The following is a 21,737-nucleotide window of genomic DNA, read 5'->3' on the forward strand; positions in this document are numbered from 1 at the left end:
TCTGTTCCTTGTTTATGGTTGAGGGTTGTGTTAAGGGTGAAGAAGGGAGCACAGGCTGGAGTGGGCAAGAAGTGACTATTCTACATGTGACCATATAAATCTCAGCCTGAAGACCAAAACAGGCTGAACCTTAGAGCTGGTGACAGCCTGTCACACACCCCCAGCCCTGGTCCCATCCTCTGGCAGTACCTTGCACTCAAGATCCAGGCTGCATACTGCTCCCCAGTCATCCAGGACTCCACCTCAGCTGAGAACTTCTCCTCTGGCACAGAGAGCAAAGTCAGTACCCACAGCAACACCCACATTCCATGGGACACAGGTAGAGCCCAGCTGGAAAGTTTCACACACTCCTGAGCAGGGCCACAGGACTGTGGAGCTAAGACTCTGGCATTTGAGGACTGAAAGCTTATGGAAGGCTCCACATGAACACATTCACTTCCAAAATATCTGTTTCATGGCACAGTTTGGCATTTCCAACCTGACAGGTTTGCTTGGGGATCACCCCACCACTCACAAGGAGCCAGAGTAGGGATGTTATGTGTTCAATTCACAGAGCTGCTAGTTGCTCAAGAGGCAGCTTCAGGTAATACTTGAAAAGGGAGAAGGGTAGAAAGTCCCTTTAACAAATACTGCTGCATTGGCTGTCATGAATAGCAGCCCTGTAGAGATGCACAGGCTGAAAAACCCTCTGTTGAGCAGGGCCCAAACCCAGGAGAATCTCATTCCTTCCCCTGAGAAGCAGATCCCACCCTGCCCAGACTTTGCAAGTTTTGGGTCTAAATTCAGATGCTTGTTTCCCCATGGCTGTACCAGCAAACAGTGTTCTGATCCACTTTACTTAGTTGAGGGAATTATTTCCCAAATGCTGATTACTGCACTGGAAAAGCCCTTAGAGACTAAAAGACAGCAGGAGGGCAGAAGCCTGAGTTACCATTAAAGGTATGAACATCCAGCACCATCTTCCCTCTCCTCTGGTTTGCTGTCCACTCCAGCTGGGTGGGAGGGTAAGCCCGAGAGGGTGCAGGCTCTGTCTCTGTGCACTGAGCTGCCGTCAGCATCTTGCGCTGGCAGACAGCACTGTAGCCCTCCATGCCATAGTCTGACACAAACCTAGGAGAAGGAGCTGCATGTAGCACTGCTCATCCCTCTGAACCCCTCTGTAAGCCTGCCTTGGCCTTTTCTCCTCTTACTTCAGCAGTGGCTTCTCCAGTGCTGGTGAGGGGCCAAAGCAGCTCAGCAGAGTGGCCATCAGGACCCAGCCTCGCTGGCTGTGCTCCGTGTCCGGGTTCCTCCAGGTCTGGGCAACCACCTGGCTGAAGATTTCATTGCGCAGAGCAGCATCCCCCAAACCTCTCCCAGCAATGTAGTTGCCCAGCAGGACCTCCTGCCAGCCACGGAGACTCTGGTCACCGATGAACCGCAAAATCTGGAAGCATCCAGGGCAAGAAAGAGAGAACCAGAGTTGTAACTCTGTCCCAAACTGTGGTGTAGGGACTCGGAGACATCAGGAGCATAGAACCACATTGGGGTCTGTCTTCAGGTTTTTGTGCACCACCAAAGTGCTGGGCAATTTGGGAGGCAATGGTTATATAGACTGGATACTGACTAAAAGTCAGGGTGACTTCAGTCTCTTCTGAGGTATGATTCAGAATTTGGTCTAGGGCAAAATATTTCCCCTTGGGCAGGGCTTAGACACACAAGTAAATGACCATAGGATACTTGCTACTGAGCCCACTGAGTGTCTAAAAGCCTTTGGTACAATTAATATTATACCAAGTACTATGGGATGTGGTGGCTCAACACAGTCACTGAAGAAATTATTCAGCTTCTTGACTATGGATATCAACATCTTCAATGCTTTTTTAGTTTGTGTTTCTCACCCTTAGGTACAGAATTATTTCTTTCATCCTCTATACTTCAATACATCATGAATTACTTTTTTTTTCTAAAATGGATGGTTTTGTAAAGAACATTTAAGCATAACAACACTTCTAAAAACACTTGATGGTACCAAGTGTGTCAGAGATTCACTGAGAAAAACAGGGGATGGTTGTTTAGTTCTCATGGAATTCTTTGTAGCAAATCCCTACTTCATTAGCAAGGCAGAAAAAGTGCCTTTGATCTTCAAAAAAATAATAGTGTTCTGCTTAAACACAATCCTATTCACAGGATTTTATCAAAGCTTATGCTCTTCTATAACTGGGATCACAAGGACAAAACAAGAGACTGTTTTTAGGTATTAACTTTCTTAATGGGCTTATTTTAATTCCATGTAATTCCCAAAAAGATGACTAGATTTACTTAGAAAATATCTTGAGTTTTATCCTATTTTCAACCATTTTGAAGAAGAAATGTTAAGAAATATATGTTTCACATCCACAGAGATGAAATAGCACCATCCCCTTCACACAAGCACTATAGCGTGAGGGTGTGGTTCCAGGTGTACTTTTGCTGATGACAAAGTCCCTGCCCTTTTCCAGCCTTTAAACAACAGTTCATTGTCCCCTGTGGGGTACTGACACATCTGTGAGCCCAAGGTGCAATCGAGATGTTTGCTATAAACCACATCATGGAAAAGGTCTGGGTTAAACGAAACTTTTTTATGGCTGGCAGACAAGTAAGCGGTTGAGAAGACAGATTTCCCTTCTCATTGCTACTGAGTCTGGAATATTAAAGTTTAGCAGTGCTGTTCCTATAGGTCCTGCCAAATTCTCGGGCTCCATCACCAGGCAACTTTGATCCCAGTAGTCTGTGGCTGGTCTGTGCCTCCTCAAAAACACAGCAACCTTAAGGGGCTGTGTGTGATCACTGTCAGTCTGCTCCAGGGCCTAGAAGGAGCAATTTATTCTGCTTTTCCAGCCCTCCATGTATTGTAAGAATAGCATCCACCACCAGCAACTTGTTGTATAAAGTCTTCAAAACATTGACTGTGCCCACCTGTCCTTCAACAAGGTCAAGAACAACGTCTCTTACCAATTTGTTTATCTCAAGTGCACTCTCCTGGTGTTCAGCATCCAGGTGGGTTAAGGGGTGCTGCAGAGGCTGACCAGGGGCAGGGAAATCTGGCTTCTACAATGAAACAAAAAAAAAGATAGAAATATTTGCTCCTGGTGTTGCTAAAACCAGTGTGTCTGCCCACAGGGGAGGCAGTAAAGAGAGATAAAACGAGTTCCCACCTGGAAGTGTGATTTGATGAAGGAGGAGAAGGGATAGCTGTTGATGGTGGGTGGGAGGGAAAGGTCATCCTTGACCTTGACTTCTGGGGGCTGTGTCTCTGTTATCTGGTTGGCCGGTGCTTGGTGTCGACCTGCAAGGGAAGGAGGTCTGGTGTGGTGGCAGGACACAAACAATTCACACAGCAGCTCCTGGCTGACCTGCACCTCTCCCTGCCGAGCCTCTGAACCAGCCCTGGCTGCAGGGACACCCAGCCCAGCTACCTCAGAGCCCCAGCAGGGACAGCCTCACCTCCCTGAGAGCACAAGGACTCCTTTCAGGAGGGAGATTTTACAGCTCTGATCTTTCTGACTCTTCTCCCCAGGGAACACCTGGAGATTCATCTGCTCTGCAGCATTTACAGGCAGGAAATGCTGAGCCCATGCAGAGATACTGCTGACAACAGCCCAGTCCACAAGGAAATGAGAGCTCTTTGTAATGAGGGGTTTCTTGTGGATAAGAGAGGAGCAAACCACTAAATGAAGGGATTTCTCAGTGCAGCACAGCTCCTGTGCTATTCCTCTCTAGCTGTGTCCCCTGATGCTCTCCAATCCTCCCCATTTCCATCCCATCAGCTTTCATTTCCAGCAGTTTCACTGTTCCCTGAGCCCCTCTGGCTTACATTGCTCACTAGACCAGCTGATAGTCCCTGGAGGGCTGTGCCATGAAATGTGAGCTATTTGGGAATCCAGCACAGTCTGCTCCAATTCACCAGACTTTTCTGCCTCATTGTCTCCCTTACTGTCCCCCACAGAGGGCCACAGGCACAGCTGGCTTTGGGTTTGACACCACAGAGAGAGAGAGAGGCAAATCCTGCCTCAACCTATTTGCAGCTTAAATATTTGTACAGAGAGCCACAGAGGAAACACTACTGCCCAAAACTTAATGCTCAGGGTCAGATCAACAGCTCGTGAAATTATTGCAATTAGTGGTATTTTGGACGATTTGAAAGCCAATTGGTGCATCCCTAAATTGCTGAATTAATACATACTCGATTTGTTACATTGTTACATCCTTAAGTTATTTTATTGTTATATCCTTAGACTGATAAATAGTTATATCTCAAGTTATTGCATTGTTCCAAAATCAAGCTGTTACCCTGTTTCTCCTTCCTTCTATTTTAAACTTTGTTTTGAGGAAATAATTTTTAATGAAACCTGAAAATATTTCTTTGAAATTGTCAAAACTGTCATTTTCTTCCCCTTCAATTTCCTTAAAGATTTTAGAGCAGGTAAAAGATGGGTTTGTTTTTCCACCCCTGATACTCATCACTGCCAGAGACCTGGGTTCATTAAGCAGTTTGCTGTCACATAACTTTGACCAAAGAGTTTTGGACCATCCCTGTCATCAGTTCTACCAGCCCAGTTCAAAATAAGAGCTGAAAAATTAACAAAGACACTGATTTTCAAGTTAGTGCTCTGCCCCCTGGTCCAAGTTGCTTTCCTTCCCTACTGTGTCAGGAAACAACATCCATGGTACCGTTTGCCTTTATCATATTTACACTGCAATTATAATTAATCAAATCCAGCCCAGTGACAGGCAGCAAGGAGAAAAAAGACATACACTGGTATAAACAAGGAAATACCCAGTGAAACAATCCAGGAAAGGGAGGGAAGGAGGAGGATTTCTCACCTTCAACAAAGTGCAGGAGGTCTGCGAGCTCTGCAGGGATCTCCAGCAGCCCCACGTCCTGGAGAGAGAAACAGAAACTGGCTGCCAGCAGAGAGAAAACACATCAAACCCTGAGCTGAGCCTGGGTGAAACTGCCTTGGAAAAGCTGCCAGGACAGGGATGGAGCACCTGAGCCAAAGCAGGGACTTCTGTCCCCACAACACTCAGAGCCATTGCAAATGGGGAGGTATTGCATGAACACAGCTGTGTGACATGGGCCAGCAAAGGAGGGGAAGGGGAGCAATTCCTAAATAAAAAAATCAACTGCCACAAGGGGAAGGACAGGAAATTGGCTTTCTTTGACTCATCCCTCATTCCTATTAAATGTGGCATATTGCACTGTAGAGACTGCACCTGAAGGGTAAGGCCATTTCCTCCTGCACTTTCCTGACAGTTTTCTTTTGATTTTTCAGTATCCAAAAGTGCTACAGAATAAAATGAGACCTGATTCTCTTGTTTGATATATGTTGGAAGGTCCTAAGAAAGCTCAGATCTCTACCAGGGTAATCCAGATGAGAATCTGGCCAATGAGTCTTAATAAGTCACTGGTTTGCACCTTGCACTGCTGCAGGGTAGGAAGCAGATGGGCCAATACAACACAGTGTATCAGCATCACTGCATGTAAAGAGTCAGCTCAGGGCATTTCAGACAGAACTACTCAGATTAAGGCACTATAAAACCAAGCCAAAGTCACAAAACTGAAGCTTTTGGGGGCTTTTTGTTTGTTTGTTTTTATGGTTTTTTTTTGTTGTTTGGTTTGTTTGGGTTTTTTTTTGTGTGTGTGTGTGTGTGGTTTTTTTTTAAGATCTGCATAGTAAAGCCTCTTGTCACCAGCACATTATTCTGACATCTCTCTCCACTTAAAGACAGATTCACAGCACTTTTGATCAGTTCGATTTTGCTCATAAGATACTTGACTTCAAATCTGGTTTTTCAATGGTGTATTCAGGACGTAGACTGTGAAATTCCACAGTTTTGGATCCACATCTGAGGAAACAGGCGATACAAGAGCACCCAGGGCTAATTTTTCTTTTTGTTACTGAGAGATCTACACAGAATTGTGGATAATATCAATTCAGATTCCCTTGATATAGACAGTGCAGAAAATGTGTGTCCAGACTAGACACATCAGTAATGGCATTAGTTAGAAGTATTGATACAGGCTAAAAGTGTTATAACACCTTTAATACATCCCTTCCTCTACATCAGCTGCTGTTAATACATTTATGCAGAAGTGTCTCATTCCCACCCCTCACAATAGAAGATGATCACCAAAAATAATCTTCCCTCCACCTCTGAAGAGCAGGTCCAGTGCTGGGAGCAAGCACAGTGCTCTGACAGGACTGGCTGACAATGCCTGGCTGTGCCCAGAGCATGGGAAACACTGAACTAATGAGATGTTTCTGTATTAGGAGTCCTTTATACCATCTAGCCTGCAATCTGTACCAGGTTCCAGACACATTTATACGTCTGTATGTCCTGCTGTTCCCAGCAAACCTGGGCTGAGGAGGCACAAGGGAGGGAGAACACCTGGAGAACCTGATTTTTTTTTTTATCTCAGACCCTCCCAGACCATTTGACAACTCACCATTCCTTGGCTGGGACTATTCTCTGTGTCACCACAGGCCAGGGAGCTCCTTCTTTGTTTCCTTTCCTCTAACTCCTGCTGTTAGGAGATGAAAAGGGGATAGAGGGTGGGCAGATATGTGTATGAAGTAAATTCCAGCTATTTTGGGGGCAGATGTTGAGGGTGGCCAGGAGATGGTGTCTTGCTCCAGCAGATAAAATGAAAGAACAGCTACAGAGCCTTCTTGGGACTCCAACACAGTGTTTTGGGAAGAGGCACCCCAGACAAAGAGCTGAGCTTGACAGAAACACCTCCTGCCCTTCAAGACACAATTCAACAGCAAGAGCCTCCAGCACCTGCCCATCATCCTGCCACACCTTCCCTTGCTGAGCACTTAATGTGGCTCAGGACAAAAGCACCCAGCAGCTGCCAGAAACATTCACCCACCTCCTTCAGCATCAAAGCACCTGATAACAGCCTGAACAGGACAGATGAACTTGTCCATGGAGAGGAAATCCTTCAGAAAGGTGGGAGGGATACCAAAAGCTAAACTCACTCACAGCTCTGCCCTTTCCCACCCATTCTATTGCTCCCCAGCCTCGCCACTCACCTGACTCCTGCTCGGAGATGGGGAAGGAGGGTCTCTGTCTCCTTCTCTGCCTCTCTCCTGCCTGTCAGGGGTGCAGAGCACTGTGACTACATGGGAGCTTATGAGGGCTGGGCTGAGAAAGACAGTGACAAGCTGAAGTCCAAAGGGCAGGGCTGTAGGGTGGGGAAAGGAGGAACTTTGTAGCAGGTGAACTTTGAGGCCTTTCCTGCTGCTACTGCATGTACAGAGACCTCAGCAAACAAACACTGAAGGAACAGAAACAGATTCAAAAGAGCTACACTGTTGTGGTTACCTGGGAGAAAGAAACTCTGGATCCTGTCCAGGTGGGAAGGGCAAGAAACAGAACAGAAACTCAAGCTGTGCTGGACACGGCAAGAGAGGATGCACCTCTGCAGGTTTGTAGCAACACCACGGTCCTTAACTCTCTGCCCCACCATGCCCTCAGCCATGCCAGGAGCTGTGCTGGGTCCTTCCCTTGTAAAGCTGATAGCTATGAGGCATTACTGCTACTCTAAGGATGAGTGGTCTAATTTCCTCTTTCCAGATTTATTTTAATAGTAAGGAAATGGCCCTTTAATAATGAGGAAATGACCCTTAGCCTTCAGGTGCAATATTTTACTTTTCCAATTTTATTTTAATAGTTTGTGCAGAATACATTATACCCATTTGACAGAACCACGGCTCTCTCCTAGACACTATTTTCCATCTTCTCAAAAACCTACCATCCTGTTCTCACCCCAGAGGTCAAGGGCTTGAGCAGCCTGAAGCAGCTGTAAGGGATCAGGGGAGGATCATTGTGGACTGTAAAAATCTTGCAATTCAGTCACCATCAGTAATTGAACTGGGCAACAAAAAAAGCAAGATGAATGACTCCTTACAGCTCGAGCAGAACAGCAGCTCTGAAGACCACAGATGGTCTTGTCTCATGTAGGGCAGCCTGGAGTGATGTCTGGAGAGGCTGCCTAGAACAGAGGCTACACAGAGTTAGAGAATAAAGTAGGTATTCATTAAAGGCCTTCAACAGATACACCTTGGGCAGTGCAGGAGCCTGGCAGAGGCCACACCCAAGATGGACAATGGTCATGACTTTTTCAGACAGATATAAGTTTGGTCTTTTGGCATATCAGAGGTTAATTGTCCAATTATAGCTTCAGGTAACAAAGTCACATTCCCCCAGTTTGCTTTCCCCAATTCACTTTTGTTTGTACTTTCCAGGCCTGAGGTTGTGATGGTGACCCTGGTTCTCAGGCCTGGAAGGATTGTTTTGTCTGACCAAACCGTGAAGAGAGCTTATTCACACCCTATATGGAGTTCAGAGTTATACCCTATGCAGTACAGGATCTGAAAAATATAAAAGCTAAAACTTAAGGCATCATTCTCACCCTGGCTCACACAGCCAGACCCATGAATCAGCTGTGTTTGCAATACCTGCACCAATTCTGCATGTCATTTAGAGAGAGAAGGCTCCAGCCTCTCTAATTCCTTCATTTGGCTACATTTATGTCAGGCAGAGGGTGGTGGACACCTCACTGGGTGAGGACACCTCACCTCACTCCCAACAAACCTTCCAAAGCTATCCCTGCCCTGGCCTCACCCAGTCCCCAGCTCGCTCTGCTTAGGGCAGAAACAGCCCCTCCTGTACACCTTGCTCTGTTGTTACCCGGCAGCGCTTCCTCCTTTGAATCAAAGGTCTGGAGATTATAATCATGCTTTTAAATTGCACCAAAGTCTTCTTCAGCCTCCTGTAACGCTTCCTAGAAGATATGAAAATAATTGTCTTCTGAGAGAAGAATTGTCTGCTGAGGGACACATCAAACACACACAGAGCAGTCCAGGAGCCAGTGTGTGGAGGGGTGGGGACATCCCCACCTGGCTGTCCCTTGCATGGCCAAAGGGTTGTCCCTTGGCTGTCCCTTGGCTCCTGACCTTGCCTGGTAACCTCGGAAGTGAGCCTGGATGAGCGTGACTTTCTCCTGGAGGCGCCGGCGCTGAAGGAGGCGTCGGAATTTCCTCTGCAGAGTGACAACAGCCCAGCTCTGCCTCTGCAGCCATCGTCTCTCCAGCAGCTGCCTGCCCTTCTCCTTCAGGAACACCTGGGCAAAGGCAGCAGCTGCTGACCCACGAGGGAAGCAGCTGATCAATAATAAAAACTGCTGGGTTATCCCTTTGTAGCCTTTAAGGGTTCTTGCTAAAGAAACTGGGGAGGGCAGGAGGCACAGGTGCACAGGACAGAGATGGATGCATTTGTGGTGGACAAGGAATCAGGGAGTGATGAAGGTTAGCAGGTAGTAAAAGTAGAATGCTGGGTATACAAAGGGCTTGGCCATGCTACAAATAGCCTGGAGCTGGAGCATCCTGTTAATCTGAAGTGCTAAAAATGCCTCCTTAGTACTTGAGACAAGAGGCAAAGGTGAGAGGGGAAGGTGTGCAAGGCCCTCCCTCTGTGGGCAGAGGCTGAGCTCCTCTCCTGCTTTGCCAGCCTGGGAATGGGTGGGTGAGGCTGTGCTATCCAGATGGGATTCTCTGTAGGCATCACCTTTGTCACCCCAATCTGATAGAGATCCGAGGGGTTCCCCAGCACGTGAGCCAGCACTGCTGCACAGCCTTCTCTCTGCTGTAAGCTGCTGGGCTTGCTCCCAGCCAGGAGCCCGTACCTGCCACAGGAGGAGTGGCTGTGACAAAACCAGGGCTGGTGGAGCCCTCAGAGAGCAAATCCTCCAGGGCTGGGCCATCCCGAGCCAGGACACCCCTGTACCTGGCCAGGAAGCTCTGGAATGGCAGATGGACTGGGAATCCCTCCTTTAGAATGTGGATGGCCTCCAGTATCCCAGAATGTCGCAGCTGACAGTTGACATATTCCACATCAAAGACATTTGACAGCTGCAAAGATAAAGCAGACCAAAAAAACAAAAAACCAACAAAACAACAAGAAATAAAGACAAATTAAAGAAAGGAGACTGAAGGCAGGGAGTTTAGAAAGGGTCTCCTTCTCTTGTCCTTGGATTGGATCCTACCACGGGCTGTGGGCCATGGAACACAAAGCCCAAGGAATACTTTGTTGTCCAACTGACCCTGGTTCTGCTCCTGCACAGGGAAGGGTGGGACACAGAATGGGGAAGAAAAGTCTCAAGCTATCAAAGGAAACAAAGAAATTTACATTCCAGCTGTGAAAGGAGAGCTGATGGAGAAGAATGAAGGAACTGAGGGACTCCACAAGGAGGTCAGGGTGCTGCCCTACCTTCCTGGGATTAGGGGTGATGCATCGGATGAAGAAGGCATGGCTCCTGGAAAACAGAAGGAAGAACCTTGGATCACCTCCTCTCCATGCTGACCCTGGAACACTTCACACTTCTGTGTGCCAACAGCTTCTCTCACCCTCTCAGCTTGGCTGTGAGGTCCTGCAAAGACTGCTGGAATTTGGACACCAGTGTGGAGGGCTGAGGCCTGAGCCCTCTGCCCCTGCCCCCCAGCTCCCTTCGCTGACCATAGGCAGCTTTGGCCCTCTGGAAAATGTGAGACACCACCTGCAAAAACAAAGAAATGACCAAAACTCACTGAACTATTTGGAAATAATTTCTTCTACCTGAAACTTAATGGGGCCATTTTCCCTTGCCCCTAGCAGTGGCAGGAATGCAGCTGCATCCTCAGCAGTCTCTGTGTTTTATATATAAAGTGCATCAATTGTGGGCAAAGACAATTTGCCCAATTCCCAAGTAAACTCAGTAAAATAAAACTTGTGGCTTTTCCGGGTTCTCCTGACACCTGTTCAGCAGCTTTCTGCCACTCACATAAACACAATGAGTGAGTGTCTGCAATAGAGATCTTCCTCCTGACCCACATCTGTACCTTGAGGCGGCTCTGGGAGAAGATATCCAGCACCTCTGGCCGCAGCTGGTCACGGTTTTTATTGAGAAACTTGTGGACCTGCAGAGGCAAAGTCTGATTTAAAGCACCATTCAGACCACTCAGACAGGCAATCATCCCTGTTACACACAGTGGGACTGGGGACAGGCAGCTGGAGAGATGGAACAAGGGGAAAGCCCTGGAGAATGAAGCTGGTTCTTCCTGCTGCCACCAGGGTAGAGAGGATAATGAGTTCTGCTTTGAGAAGGGATTGCTTCTTTTCTCCTTCACATCACCCAGCAGGCTTTCACCTCTCTTTTTGATTTTTTTCCCAGCAGCAAGAGCTTTCCTGCATTTCCAGGACTCTGAGGTTGTTGTGTCACTGAGAGTAATTCCTATTTTTCTTCTGCCCAGAGGCAGTTTAGTTGGCTCTCTTAAAAACAATTTCCTCTCTTCTGATAAACTGATGCTCTAGAGGGAAGTGCAGTCACAAGGGGAGAGCTTTGGTCACAGAGCTGGTCCATCAGGACACCCACAGCTTGTCCCCAGGGTGGGTTATTTCTCCAGCTGCTCTCAGCTCCTGCCAGCTCACCTGGTAGGTGACAGGGCCAGCAAAGTGCTGCACAGTGAACTCTGGCAAAGGCAGCTTGGGCTTGGTGTACCAAGGGCTGTTCCCATGGTGGTAATGACACTTCTGCAGGAAAGTGTGGTCTGTGGCCTGTAAAAGAGGTTTTCTGATGCTGCAACACTCTCAGTAGGCTGAAAAGTCACTGTTAAACTGAAAGTAAACATTGAATACTCGTGCAATCATTCTGGAAAACAGCCTCACCTTAACCATCCTTTGAAGGGGATTCCATGAGAGGCTGAGAGCTCCTCACCTGAATCAGGGATGTCTGGTCATCCAGGATGCACAGGATGCCGTGGGGCTTTGCAGTAAGGAAATCCAGGCACGACTCACTGCACATCTTGGAAATAGGAATCCAAGCTAACTGCTCCTGGCTGTATTCCTCCTGCAAGTTAAAGGCCAAATCCAGCCATGCAAACAAGGGCAAATGGAGAGAATTATCAGAAGGATTTGGTTGTTTATCAGGAAGTTAGTGTTTCACTGCTGTTAGGAACTTGCCTAGAATTGTCTGGTTTTTGTCTCATGGAATTTCTTCTAAAGCCACTAATGCTTTTCCATATTTAAGAGAAGAAGGCTGCTAAGCTGAGTGATAAAGTGAACTGTAGAAGTCAACAAGTCTGATAAACACACTTTCATCCCCAGAACATAAGTGGTACAGAAAATGCTACAAAGAAGCCAAACAGGCTTTAAAAGTGCCCACTGAGGTCTGGGCTCTTTGACCCTGACCAACTCACTTATAAAATCTGGAAAAGGGAGCAAGGTGCTGACAAAATCTCCTTCCCTTAATTGAGTGTAGAATTAATAAAAGGTATTGAATAGGCAACTCTATGGATATTGCCTAAGGGGACCATTCAGTTTCCTGTTCCCTGCTGAGGGATACTCTGAGGGTGACTCAGTCCCTGTGTTCTGGCTCAAGGAGGTGTGAATTCCACTGAGCTCCACTTACCTCTTCCTGGGCAATGACAGTCTGGCAGAAGAACCACTGGAGGTGCTCGTTGGCCAAGTTGATGCAGAGCTGCTCTAAGCTGTTCACCCCCAAATCCTGCAAAGACAAAAATGTAAATGCTGCACAGGCCCAGCTGAGCTGAGCTGCTGGTTCTGGCCAGTGTGAATGAACCCAAACAGCTCAAACCATCTTCTGGCTGGTTTGCAAGCTCTTAGCCTGACTTACTGACTAGGCTGAACAGCCAGAGGTGAGACAAGCTGTGAAGGAGCATAAAAAAGGGAAGATTTACTCTTGGATGCACAGCCCCACCTCTGTATTCCATTGATTTCAGCATTCATTGGGACACAGGTTTTAACAGGAGCCCTAAATAAAATACTGCAAGGCCTTGGTGAGCCCTCACTGTCCAGGCCATAGCAAACGAACATGAAAAATAACCTCAAACCCATGGATGTCCACAATGCCCACGGCACAGTCGGACTCCCAGGGAGCCAAGCACTCATTGATCCTCAGCAGCAGCCACTCAAAGAGCAGGTAGTACAGAGCCTTGGCAATGCAGTCCCTGAGTGAGAGAGGGGAGAGGAACCAGTTACTGCAAAGACAGCACCTCTGGGTGCATCTCACCCACCCAGGCATCAGCAGAAGTCACCTGGCATCAATGGCTCCTTCTACAGACAGAGGGGTGAAGATCCGATCATAAGATGTAACCTGGATACATAAAGAGACACAATTTTCTTTTATCTCACAGAACCACCACCTTTTTTTCTACTTGGCTGAGAATTTACCCAGGTATCAAAAGAAAACTAAATACAGAATTTTGCTGCCAGAGTGAGAGTCAATTGGCCAAAGTGATAAACCTGAGGCCACTCATGTCAGAGAAGATCCCCCCTAGATGTGAGCTCTGCCATCTTTACAGAGCTGCCTTGAGGGCCTCAGCCCATCCCAACCATTTTATTCCTGCTGTTACCTCCCAGATTTTGAGCCTTCTAAGTTTAGGACAGTGGGGCAGGACATTGCATGCTTCAAGAGGAATGAGGAATCACCAGAAAGGGACTCACAGTGACACGGTGAGTGACAGCACTCTGCAGGAGCTCTGCTGAGACACACAACAGATTGGCCACAATCTGAATCTCAGTGTCACTGGCGATGGCTGCGTGTTCAAAAGATTCTTTCTAAATAATAAAGTGTTCTTTATTATATATGTTATAGATACATATTATAATATTGGCTTTCCGTAAATATTAAAATGGATTTTATATGTGTAGCATTAAAGTAACTTTGTAATGAAGATATAGTTTTTATTTCTGTTGTTAATTAAGCTTAGTGAAATAGCTGCTTGTGTTAAAATGCCTCCTTAGATGGGATAACATCCAACGAACACAGGATGAGGACACCTGCTACAGATACACCAACTATCAGCACTCACCATCTGAAGACAGTGTGGACCAAGGCCCAGAATGGAAGATAACATTAAAAATAGACTAAAACCACAACCAAGGAACATGCATGCTCTAAAAAGGCAGACCCAATGAAGGGCCATGTAAAAATATGTAAACTAGTTTGGGGAAAAGCTATGCATAAGGGTCTATGAATATGCAACAGGCTGACATAAGGGAAAAGGTATTTAGGGGTATCTGAAGATAACAGAGTGCTCTTGGCTGAGAAGCAAGATGCACCCGGCCTTTATAACATTTGCTCTGTGGTCCTTGTCTCTTATTGTCCTTTATTAAAATTTTTAAATTTTCACAGGAGAGTGAACATGTTTTTCACATATATTACTGTACATATATTACTACCTATATTACTATATATTACAAATAGGAGCAATGGATGGGATACAAGGTCCCTCTTGTATAAATATTCTCAACAATACCTCAGCTGCACAGAGCTGGTCACAGCCTGGGTAGAACACCAGGTTCATTTTGGCTCCTTAAAAAGCCACCCAAGCTCTAATGACCTTCCGTTGCCTCCCATCTTCTGTCCCTGCCTAGATCAGTCTAGAGCCCAACACTGAAAGGACAGAAAAGTCTTCAAAGGATGTCATCCTCAGTCCCACCACATGGCACAACAGCAATATTCAGCACAAATACCCCATTGCCAAGGTGTTGGGGTTACTGTACCTCATAGGAGGTAAAGCAGATGTTCCCCAGCTGCAGAATGGCAGCCAGGACAGCCCAGGTGGAGTTCAGCTGATCATCTGAGAGGCTGATTCCCTCCAGAGCTTGCACCAAGACCAGAAAATCCTGACTGTCCTCCTTCCTCAGGACTTCACATGCTCTGCCCTGAGAGAAAAGGGACAGATAATCGTGGTGGGCTCCTTTAGCCTCAGGCAGGGGTTAAGCCACCATCAGGAATCTTCAGAGAAGTAGTTCAATCTTTTAAGGACTGGAGGAATCTGAAGAGATGAAAGACAGCAGTAGTGGAAACTCAGCATTTGTGAGGGGCCAATGTCTTCACCCTGTGGAGTTTTGAGATTTAGATCTCTCTTACCCACACAGGCCAACTTGCTGTTGGAATTCAGTACAAGCTCCCCAGGATGCCCCTGCCTGCTGCCGGGGTGGAACTTGAGAAGTGGCACCTCAGGGTTCTCCCAAGTAAATCATGGCAGAGCTGCCCCCCAAAATGGTACCAGATGGGGTTCTGTAAACCCAAAGAGCCACCCAGGGTCACAGCTTGTCTCATCTCAGCCATGGAACTCCACTACAACGTGGGCTCATCACTCCTCTGCTTTTTTTTCTCTACAAGAGGACACTCCTAGCAGCTGTGTGTGACCCTAAAGGTCACAGAAATCCTGGGTCAGGTTCTGCAGAACCTGTTTGTGTTCATGGGCATTCTTTGACCATAGTTCCCAGCTCTCAGCAGATTTTGGTGAGACAAGGATGAGGTCCAGGCAGCCCCCGGGCTTCTTCTTGCCAAGATCCAAAACAGATTTTGTCAGTCTCTGATAACTCTTTTGTGCATAATCTGATCTTTTTCCCTTGCCCTCTCAGCAGCAGGCTGGGATATTCCTGTTATTATCACCTTGAAGACTTTGCATTACAATGCTTTCCCAGACAGGAATCATTAATCACCCTTAAGAGTGGACCCTTAATTAAGGGAAATTAAGGGCTGAGCCCTTAATTGCCCTCCATCCTAGAGCCATTAATGGTACTTGTCCATTCCTCCCCTGAAGGCGAGGTGATTGCAATCACTATCGAGGATTCCTCCTGACTGCAGCTGCTGAATTTGAATTTGTCACCAGGGAAAGCTGACTCACGTTGAAATAGGAAAAATTTCTTGCTATTGTTGCGACCTCCTTGATTATGGAAAACAATCTTTAAAAAAAAAAAAACCAAAACCCACAGCCACATTAAAAAAAAAAAGTGCCACGATTGTGACTTGATGTAAGTCTGACAAATTCAATTTAAATAATTGCAATCAGCAGTATATTTCACTGGTTTAAAATCTGAGCCCACTGACTCTGTCAATAAACGAAGTATTTTGCAGAAGATAGAAAGAAATCCTCCCTGCTTTTTGCAGTCCCACAGTAAATTGCAAATGCAAGGAAAGGCAATAAGAAAAGGGGTGTTACACCACACGATGGAGCCTTGAGTCTACACAACGACTCCTCGTTAAAGTCCGTCCTTTTAGAGTAGAAGGGGCCTGGAAAGTGAGAAAATGATCACAAAAGAGACAAAGATGTTGATTCTTAGATCAGGTATGAGAAAGAGCAGAGGATGAGAAGGAGCAGAGCTGACTTTAGCATACTCCTGAGAGTCCTTTGCAGGAGAGCAGAGTGTTTTGGTGCCTCTCAAACCAAACAGAAGGGATGCCTGGACCATTTCTCTGTGCCAGCTGCTGCAGAGCACCCTCAGCTCACTCACCTGGTTTAGGTAAAAGTAGGACTCTGCCTCCTGCAAGTACATCTCCTCTTTCTGCTCCACGGGCAGCCCTGCCAGCAGCTCGTAAAACACGTGGTAGTTCCTCTCACCATGGGCCTGATGGGACAAATCCATGGAGTTGATCCATATCCAGCCCCAAACCCCTCCAGAACACACTCACAGAGCAGGATCAGGTTTCCCACTGACACCTTAAGAACATTCCATCTGGGAGAAGTCCTTCTTACACAGCTCTAATATTTGACCATTTCCACACTCCAGACATAAAGAAAAGCTAATTGAGGGAAGATTCAACTTTCAGTAAACCCTAATAAGTGGGTTCATTCAACCTGTTTGAGACAGAGAAACCTTTTTTATTAAAATTAAAGAAGTGATCACCCTGTGCTACATGAAGGGGACCTAGTTCTTGCTGATAGAAGAAATGGAAAGCAATTTTCATACTAATTTTCACCTCTGTTTTTTAACAGTAAACTCAAGACTAAATGTCTTATAAGACTAAATAAGGGAGAGGGGGGCCACTGGTCCTCACCTGAAACACCACACGAGACTTCTCCAGCAGGTACTGGGAGATGGATGTTCCCACCACAATGCCACTGAGCATAAAACAACAGTTCTTGTCAGAACCTGGGGACAGGTTTTCTGCAGACAAGAACGATTTTAGGGACATAATCCACATGAATTTCCAAAATATTTTGACAAAATTGTGGGACTTTCAGGGAAACCAAACAAGCACAGAATAAGAAGGAAAGTCCTAACATGGGTAGGAATAAAGCTCAATTCTCTTAACAGTCTGAAACAACCATCAGAGTTCCACAGTGTCTGTACCTGACCTGTGAGTGCAAGTGATGCTTTGCTAAGTGACCTAGAAGAGCAGCTGAACAGCAATGGGACAAAGCTTGCTGCTTGTATGAAATTATTCAGTGAGGATGAAGGTCAACTGCAAATAAATGCAGACAGACCTTACAGTGCAGAGGGAGTGAGCAAGAAAATGGCTCATGAAGCCCACTGTAGGTAAATGTGATGGGTACAGACCCAGTTTCACATATAAACAGACAGGCTCCAATTTAACCATTGCTCCTTAGGACTGAGACCTGAGGGTTATGATAGACAGTTCCATGCAAGAATCAGCTCAGGGCTTGGCAACAGTCAGGAAAAAAAACCCAAACAAACCAACCAAATGCAGAAGTTAGAAAGGAGGCAGGCTCAAAACAGAAAGGTGTTTTTCACAGAACTGGTTAGACCTGTGGAACACTTGAAGGCTGTTGTAGAAACATCAAGTTTGTATGAGCCCAAGAGGAAACTGGAATACCTCAGGAGACTGAGGAAAACTCCTGAGCTGCCGCAAATGTTAAAGAGCTCAAGGGGTTTTAGTGAAAAGCATTGTTTGTGTTTGGGCTGTTCTTGCCCCAGGCAGTGCTTGAGGTCACTGCTGAGGACACAGCAAGGTATCAGATGGGTCCTTGGTATAAACCAGTTCAGTCATTCTTATGTTCTTAATTTAACTCATCTTGAGAACCAAGATCTGTTCTTTTGGGAGAAAACACAAAACAAAAACCAAAATAGGGGTGTAAACTCATTCTCTTCCTACCCTGATGATAACAAGAGTGAAGGGGGGGAGGGTTAATGTGTGAGCACTGCTACACTTGGTCTCACCCAAACACCCCTTGGCAGCTGGAGGGACCAGAGGAGATTCTTGAACTCACTGTTGCAGGTGAATATTCAGCAGCTTTCCAAAACGGCTGGAGTTGTCATTGAGGATGGTTCTTGCATTTCCAAAACTCTCTAGGATGGGCAGGACACTGCAGGGCTGTAGAGAAAAGAGGAGGGAACACTTCAGTAGCAATCACAGTTTTTTTAAACTCAAAAGAGTTTATGTACCTTTCAGTTTGAAAAGATAAACAAAAAATAGGACTTCACTGATGTAATTCTCACATGGGTAAAATAAGTCTTTTTAAATGTATCCTGGTATCATTATCTCTAGCCAGTGGTGAGATCTTTACCCTCACTGGTATAATCTTTCCCTTTACTTCTGCTCTGTGTTTGTTCAGCTTCACCTCCCAGACTGCTGAAAGCTCTCCATGGCAGCTACCAGCTCTCTGTTCAAACAGATACAGCACTTTTCACAGCATCAGATTTCCCAGGTATTAAAATACAGAACTGCAAATACACCAGCTCTCCTCGAGTCTTTGTGGGAGCTTCACCTCGGACCACAAACCCTCCCAAGCCCAGCCAAAGAAATAACATCAGCAGCAGCCTCTGCCCTGTCTCTGGCTTCTGTTCCCTGTCCACCCCTCATGGCTCCAGCCAAGCTCACTTGCCTGTTACCTGTCTGATCCTGTGGCTGTCAGATCCCTGGTACAGCATGGTCAGGTACTGCACAATGGCTTTGGCAGCTTCTGTTTTACCTGATCCACTGTGCCCACTGCAGGAACAAGAGGTGGAGAAGTTGGCATCAAAACAGAGGTGCCTGATCTGGGCACATCAGAGGCCCTGCTACAGCAAGTCAGAGGGGTTGTGCTGATTTTCAGCTGGAGATCTGTCACCCATCCCTTGAAACACTGAGACAATCTGACCAAATGGGCCCAAATAGGATTCCCCTGGGGAATATCAGACTCCTCTCCCACTCCTCTGAAGTGAAACTAAATTCAAACTGTTATTTGCACAGAGTGAAATAAAAATCCACCTTACTCAGGTTCTCCACGGGCAGCCCTCACATAAAAGCCAGAAGGATCAACTTACAGGCAGTGAAATACAAAAGTGGAACTTTTACATAATGCAATCCAAGGGCCTCCATCAAAGCCCTTCTCTTCCTACCTGATGAGGACACACTGCTCCTGCCCTGACGACTGGGACAGCGTGTAGGCCATCTCTGCTATGGCAAAGATGTGTCTGCATGGACAGAAAGAAACCCTCAGTGACTGACCCCACGTTTCCACCCCACAAGTGCAGCACTGACCAGGGATCTGCATTAGAGATGGGCCAGGGTCTTCATCAAAGAAACTTGACCTAAAGATCACAGAATGGTTTGGGTTGGAGGGACCTTAAAGACCATTTCATTCCTCTGCCATGGGCAGGGATAACTTCCACTAGAGCTGATTTTTCCAAGCCCTGTCCAGCCTGTCCTTGGACACTTCCTGGGATGAGCTTTAGCTCTGTGGAATTATAGACCCAACCAACTACATCTTGGCCAAACAGACTGTTCACTTCCTGTGACATTCATCCTGCTCTACCAGAGAATTGGAGGAAAATAAAATACTTTCTGGAGCACAAACAGAACAAGGTTTAGAGAGTTATTTGAGAAACAAAAACATACGGGGCATTTTTTGAGAGGGTCCCTTGTTGGTACTTGGTAGCCACATCTTCAGAGTAGATCCTGAGGTCTTGGAAAGGATTCACAGAAATCAAAATTTGCCCAATGTAAGTCTAGGACAAAAATAAGAAAGGGGAGGGGGGAAATCTGGTGGCTTCTTAGAATTTTCTGAATGAGGATTGCAGCTGAATGCATATATTAATACAAATATACAAGTTCCCTTTAAAGGAATATTATTTATTCTGACTATACTGCCAATTTATTGTGGACACAGCATTTCAGTGGTCATTTTCAAATCTCTGTCATTAATATTTTGGGATAAATGAGCACTTACAGGTTTGTGGTCATTTTCTCTAACCACTGTCTATTCTTCACATGAAGTTATAGGCACAGGTTTGAACACTTGAGCCAGTAAATGGAAAAGAGAACAATTAACCATCCACAACCAGATCTGGACTGCAACACTGTGAAATGTTTGTAGAAACTCTGAGGTTTCTTCTCAAGATCCACAATTTTTAACTCAAAACTTCTCAGCTAAAATAGGAGATCCTCACTAGGAGCAACTGAGGCTAAAAAGGAGCCCAAGTATGTTCACAGGTTGGCAACAAATACCAAAATTACAGAGAAACTCTGGAACTTCCAGATTTTACCCCAGATATTTAATGCTACCTGATTTCTGAGCAAAAGCTGTGTAAATATACTTTTTATCATTGTTCTCAGTAATGAGTGAGATACTTGGTGCATTATTTAATATAAACGACTTTCACTTAAAGCTCATTGCTCAGAGTGAATAAGCACTGAAGAAAACCAAACCAAACCAAACATCACTATCCATACATAAATGAGATTGCAATGGAACCTCTTCTTCAGGCACAACAGGACTGAGCTCTCAGAGACTTCCCTAAAAGAGAGGAAAGGACTCATCAGCCATAAGCTTCACTTGCATGTGTTAATATTAAATATTAACCTTTCTGCCCTCCCAAGGATCACAGAATATTCTGAGTTGGAAGGGACCCACAAGGATCATGGAGTCCATCTCTTAACTGAGTGACCCATATGGGGATTGAAAATTTTGTGGGGAGCTGGGGCTAAAACTCTTCACTGCCTTCATGTGGTTCCAACATCCTCAGGATTAAACACGTCAGAGAATGGAGCAGTCAAAGCTCAGAACTTCCTCTGTGTGATCAGAGCTCCTCGCACAGCCTTTACAGGTGTTTATCTCAACAGGATGACAGGAAGGGAGGATGTGTGAGGAGCAGTGTCAGGGGCTTATCTTTCAACAACAGCGGTGAACCAAGGGTTTAACAGCTCTGAAAGATGGAGGATGTGATTTTTTTCACAGCTGAAGGCAACAGGAGTCACTAAAGCCACAGATGCCAATGTCAGTAGGCAAATAACATAGAAATGTGCTTCTCATCCTGCAAGCTGCCCTTTCTTACCACTCACTTCATACAATAAGGAAGACATGTTAAATTTATAATTCTGTCCTTCTGCTACATCACAGAAGTCACATCAGCCTCTAAACCTAATTTCCCCTATCTGTGAAGTATTTTGGGGTATTTTTAGAACCCATTTCAGGACTGGGAAACATTTAACAGGAGAAACAGAGTTCCAGGGATGCAGCTGTACAGAAGTCTGTTAATCAGGCTGAGCTGCTGGCTCTGGGGTGTGACTGCAGAGGTTCAATGTGCCCTCTCTGTGCAGCAGAGCCTGGGGACATGCTCTACCAGTCAGGAGCTTCCTCTGCACCTCTGCTCCTCCCCAGTGTTTCAGTGTAGGTCCATAACCTCACCACTAAAATTCAATTTTACTTAGCTTTTCAGAAGAGCATCAGTTACTCAGCTATGATACACATTCAATCCATTCTATTTTCTCCCACAGAGGAAAAATTTTATTTTCTCCTATCTAGCTAATATGTTTTCTATTGTTGAGCAGGATAACAAGCAAGCCCTTGTGACCTGAATGAGCTGCAGACACTGAGGACACCTACTCCAGTCTGGTTAGATCTTCAATCTCCTCAACTTCTGCACAGTGCTCTTCACACAGGTACACCTGAAATGCACAGATACATGTCTGA

General features: G+C 46.0%; 1 protein-coding gene across 2 annotated transcripts in view; it reads right to left on the reverse strand.

Moving 5' to 3' along the window:
• Positions 1–21,737, reverse strand: part of MYO15B (myosin XVB) — a 56,509-nt gene that overhangs the window by 20,386 nt on the left and 14,386 nt on the right. For both annotated transcript variants that reach the window (XM_085557017.1, XM_085557016.1), the window contains exons 2-29: positions 21,651–21,712; positions 20,498–20,561; positions 19,664–19,773; positions 19,165–19,239; positions 18,676–18,772; positions 18,054–18,157; positions 16,880–16,943; positions 16,336–16,449; positions 14,593–14,754; positions 13,531–13,644; positions 13,122–13,180; positions 12,911–13,034; positions 12,476–12,571; positions 11,783–11,914; positions 11,497–11,622; positions 10,908–10,985; positions 10,437–10,585; positions 10,300–10,345; positions 9,817–9,941; positions 9,598–9,715; positions 8,988–9,154; positions 8,722–8,815; positions 4,846–4,903; positions 3,177–3,307; positions 2,974–3,069; positions 1,191–1,426; positions 932–1,110; positions 190–262 (exon numbers count right to left, since the gene is read on the reverse strand). In XM_085557017.1, coding sequence (XP_085413143.1) covers positions 190–262; positions 932–1,110; positions 1,191–1,426; positions 2,974–3,069; positions 3,177–3,307; positions 4,846–4,903; positions 8,722–8,815; positions 8,988–9,154; positions 9,598–9,715; positions 9,817–9,941; positions 10,300–10,345; positions 10,437–10,585; positions 10,908–10,985; positions 11,497–11,622; positions 11,783–11,914; positions 12,476–12,571; positions 12,911–13,034; positions 13,122–13,180; positions 13,531–13,644; positions 14,593–14,754; positions 16,336–16,449; positions 16,880–16,943; positions 18,054–18,157; positions 18,676–18,772; positions 19,165–19,239; positions 19,664–19,773; positions 20,498–20,561; positions 21,651–21,712 — 3,053 coding nt within the window. The remainder of the gene's footprint in view (positions 1–189; positions 263–931; positions 1,111–1,190; positions 1,427–2,973; positions 3,070–3,176; positions 3,308–4,845; positions 4,904–8,721; positions 8,816–8,987; positions 9,155–9,597; positions 9,716–9,816; positions 9,942–10,299; positions 10,346–10,436; positions 10,586–10,907; positions 10,986–11,496; positions 11,623–11,782; positions 11,915–12,475; positions 12,572–12,910; positions 13,035–13,121; positions 13,181–13,530; positions 13,645–14,592; positions 14,755–16,335; positions 16,450–16,879; positions 16,944–18,053; positions 18,158–18,675; positions 18,773–19,164; positions 19,240–19,663; positions 19,774–20,497; positions 20,562–21,650; positions 21,713–21,737) is intronic.

Source organism: Lonchura striata, chromosome 18, assembly GCF_050655825.1.
Source record: "Lonchura striata isolate lonStrDom1 chromosome 18, ASM5065582v1, whole genome shotgun sequence".
NCBI classification, from domain to species: Eukaryota; Metazoa; Chordata; class Aves; order Passeriformes; family Estrildidae; genus Lonchura; species Lonchura striata.